General features: G+C 55.3%; 1 protein-coding gene across 1 annotated transcript; it reads right to left on the reverse strand.

Moving 5' to 3' along the window:
- Nucleotides 1–947: 947 nt before the first annotated feature.
- PCDH10 (protocadherin 10) lies at nucleotides 948–3,635 on the reverse strand. Its single transcript, XM_007955189.2, has one exon. It carries the CDS (start codon nucleotides 3,633–3,635, stop codon nucleotides 948–950), a length of 2,688 nt encoding a protein of 895 aa, XP_007953380.2.
- Between the last annotated feature and the right edge of the window lie 263 nt (nucleotides 3,636–3,898).

Here is a 3,898-nt window from a genome sequence, read left to right on the forward strand (position 1 = left end):
GCCAAGAAAAGAATTCATAACCCTTCCCCAATTCTTTCCCCTCCAAAAGCCCTCTGCATTCTTCTCCCTCCACCACCCACATGCCTTTTCTAGTGCAAACTTTCTTTTACATAAATCAACTTGTTCTCCACCCTCCTCCAACTTAGGCACTTCTCCATCTTTAAAGAGAAAGCTGAATTGACAAGCCAAATTATTTGATGAAGAAAGCCAAGAGCAGAAATTTATAAATAAATAAATAAAACAGTGGCAAGCAAGCGATTATTGGGTAAAAGATATATGCAAGACAACAATCGTTTAAGCCTTTTGTTAGTTTACTCTTACAGGGGTTTGTGCCAAAGCAACTTCATTCAAATTCACACTGTGTGGCCATTCGGCTACAAGAGCGTCGGTAAATGCTGTCCAGAGAATAAATGAAGGCTTTTCTGCAACCCGAGTTCAGAGGACAAGGATCTGATAACTCATTCACTAAAACATGCATTCGAGTTAAGACAACTGTGCAAAGTTAAACAATCTATAGCTTACTTTTACACGCGACTGAAAGCATCGGTAAACATAGTAAAATAGAATCAACTTTATTAATGCCTGGGACAGACCAAAGCGGAAAAGATCTTTGCCAGAGCTAGAAAGTCCCTCTTCCGCACTCTCCCTCCCTTCCCGCATTTCCCACTTACGCCAAGGTTTCTGAGAAGGGAAAGGATTGAGAGGAGATTCGGATTTTAAAGGAAAGATGGGAGAGGAAGGAGGGAGCTCCAAGGTAGCAAAGCACCAAGGGGAGGAAATGAAAATAAACGTGGAGGGGTGGAGCGCAAAAGATTAGAAACAACAAGTAGTTAGGTTACACATGAAGGAGTGGGAGAGGTCGTTCCCCTTCCCCGCCCCCACAACGATACAAATAAGCTAATATCCTACAGATACACACACAGTGCACCAAAGATACCAGGGCCGGGCTAGAGGAGGCTCTCAGATGGAGGAGATGAGAGATGGTGGTCCTTTAGCTTCAGCCTTACCTCGTTGGACAATATGCTTCCATTGGAGATGATGTCGGGCTGCTGGTCGGTGTAGCCGGTGACGATGGCCCCGCAGGGATTGTGCTCAGTGTCCGTACTCCGAGAGGGACTGCAGGGCTTAAGGAACATCAGGTCGGTCTTGGCGGACTCTGGGGTCAGGCAGACCTGGTAGCAGTAATTCTGATTGTGGTGGTGGGAGCCAAAGCCCCCGGACTCCTCTACAGGCACCTGGGCCGGGTTACTGGGTACATTTGAGCTCTGTACCAGCATAATGTCTGACTTACTAAGTTTCTTCTTGCGCGCCCGGGCTTGGCGGCCACAGCAAGTCGAGCCTCCCCCGCCACAGCAGCAGCAGCAGAGGCAGCAATCGCTGGCCAGACACGTGTAGATGTTGAGCTTCTTCTCCTTTTGGCAACGCACCGCCAGCACTATCATGGCCAGCAGGAAGATGAAGGACACTGAGCCCAGTGCGATGATGAGGATAAGGGTGAGGTCCAGTGAGGTCTCTGCGCCACCGGAGCGGCTAGGGCGTTGATGCTCTCCTGGTCCCCCACCTCCACCCCCGCCCCCTCCCTGGGATTCCACGGCGCCATCCACCAGCTGCACCACCAGAGTGGCTGTGGAGGACAGAGGTGGCTGCCCGTGGTCGCGCACCTCTATCACCAGCTCGTAAGGCCGCTGGGGGTCGCGCTTGGCGGGCACCCGGCGCGCTGTGCGGAGCTCCCCGGTGCGCCAGTCCATGCGAAAGAGGTTCATTTCGTTGCCTCGCACGATGCTGTAGGTGAGTCGGGCGTTCTCGCCGTCATCAGCGTCCACAGCGGCCACGCGGGTGAGTAGGTAACCAGGCTCCGCGGAGCGGGGTAGCACCTCGCGCGCCGGTGTACCGTTGCGCCCTGGCAAGGGCGCCACGATAGTAGGAGCGTTGTCGTTCTGATCCACGATGAGGATGTTGACAGTGGCGTTGCCCGCCAGCGCCTGAGGGCTGCCAGAGTCCCGAGCTTCCACCTGAAAACTGAAGTCCTTGAGCTGCTCATAATCGAAGGAGCGCAGGGCATATAAGTAGCCGTTCTCGGAGTTGATGGACACGTAGGTGAAGACGCTCATGCCCTGGATCTGGCACTCGAGGATGGAGTAGGCTAGCTGGGCGTTGGCGCCCTCGTCGCGGTCTGTGGCGCTCACAGCATAAATGTAGGCGCCTGGAACGTTGTTCTCAGTCACATACACGTCGTAGACTGGCTGGCTGAAGCGCGGCGCGTTGTCATTCACATCTGACACTTGCACCTGAATGGACTTACTAGTGGAGAGTGCCGGCTCGCCCCGGTCCCGGGCCACTACAGTCAGAGTATAGGAGTCCCCGGTCTCTCGGTCCAGGGGGGCCTCAGTCACGATGGTGTAGTAGTTTTTGAAGGAAGATTTGAGGCGGAACGGCACGTCCCCCAGCAGCTCACACTGCACCTGCCCATTCTCCTCGGAGTCGCGGTCTGTCACGCTGAACAGGGCCACCACTGTGCCCGGCGCGGCGCCCTCACTCACCGCCTCCTTCACCGTGCTAAAGCTGATCTCCGGTGCGTTGTCGTTCGCATCTAGCACTCGCACCAGCACCTTGCAGTGCGCAGGCACCGCGTTGGGTCCCAGGTCCTTGGCTTGCACGTACACTTGGTACACAGGGCTCTCTTCATAGTCCAGCTCGCCGCTCACTTCTAGTCGGCCAGTGCGCGGAGAGAGTCCGAAGAGCTCTCGCGCCCGGGGCGAGATGTGGCTGCTAAAAGAGTACACAACCTCGCCGTTTTGGCCCTCGTCTGGGTCTGTAGCGTTGAGCTGGATCACAAGCGTGCCTGGGGGCGAATTTTCTGGGAGGGACACAGTGTAGACGGGTTGGTCGAAGGCGGGCACGTTGTCGTTGGAGTCTAGCACTCGGATGGTGAGTAGGGCTGTGCCAGTGCGCTGCTGCTGGGGAGGCAGGCTCCCCCCTCCGCCTCCTCCTCCTTCTACTCCTCCTCCCCCTCCTCCCCCGTCCACCGCGGTCAGCACGTAGCGGTGCACCGCTTGCTGCTCTCGATCCAACGGCTTCTCCAGCACCAGCTCTGCGAATCGGTTGCCATCCCCTTGGGTTTGCACGTCAAGGGAGAAGTAGCTGTTGGGGGTGATCTCGTAGTCGCGCAGGGAGTTGGTACCCACGTCTGGGTCAAATGCGCTTTCCAAGGGGAAGCGAGTTCCTGGCGTGGCGCTCTCAGAGATCTCCACAGTCAGGTCCGGCTCCGGGAAGGAGGGGGGGTTGTCATTGATATCTAAGACCTCGATCTCCACCCGGAACAGCTCCAGGGGGTTCTCCAGGAAGACCTCTAGGTGCAGGACGCAGGAGGGGCTCTGCTTGCAAATTTGCTCACGGTCGATCTTCTCGTTCACGTACAGCACCCCGGTCTCCAGGTTGAGGTCCAAGTAAGGGGTCCGCGAGTTGGGCACTGTCTGAAACCTGCGAGCCGAAAGTTTTGTAATGTCCAAGCCCAGATCTTCGGCGATATTCCCCACGAAAGTGCCATGTTCCTGCTCCTCCTGTACCGTGTAGTGAAGCTGGGAAAAGACTCCCTCCACCATCCAGAGCAAGGCAAAGAATAATAGCACAATCATCTCCAAAGGGAAAGGAAGCAGCTTCCCTCAGCCAGTCAGCCACCCAATCACCTCCCCCACCACCAAGGAAAAAAGAAAATCTCAAAAAAAATAAAACCCCAAAACAAATAAAAGTGCGCTACGTGGGGGGCTCCTGTGGCTTTCTGCCTTTAAAAATCCTATTCCTTTTGCTTCATTTTAGGGCTTCCCCCCAATCCAGCCTCATTTTTCAGTCTTAGCGCAGGAAGGGTGACAGGCGTCCCCTTTCCTCGTCTGTAATCTTC

The sequence above is a fragment of the Orycteropus afer genome, unplaced genomic scaffold, assembly GCF_000298275.1.
Source record: "Orycteropus afer afer isolate SDZICR_OR568_19922 unplaced genomic scaffold, OryAfe1.0 scaffold00494, whole genome shotgun sequence".
Classification (NCBI taxonomy): domain Eukaryota; kingdom Metazoa; phylum Chordata; class Mammalia; order Tubulidentata; family Orycteropodidae; genus Orycteropus; species Orycteropus afer.

Bases quoted from the DNA above. Each gene is read 5' to 3' on its own strand.
- PCDH10 (XM_007955189.2), bottom strand. From the start codon at position 3,635: ATGATTGTGCTATTATTCTTTGCCTTGCTCTGGATGGTGGAGGGAGTC.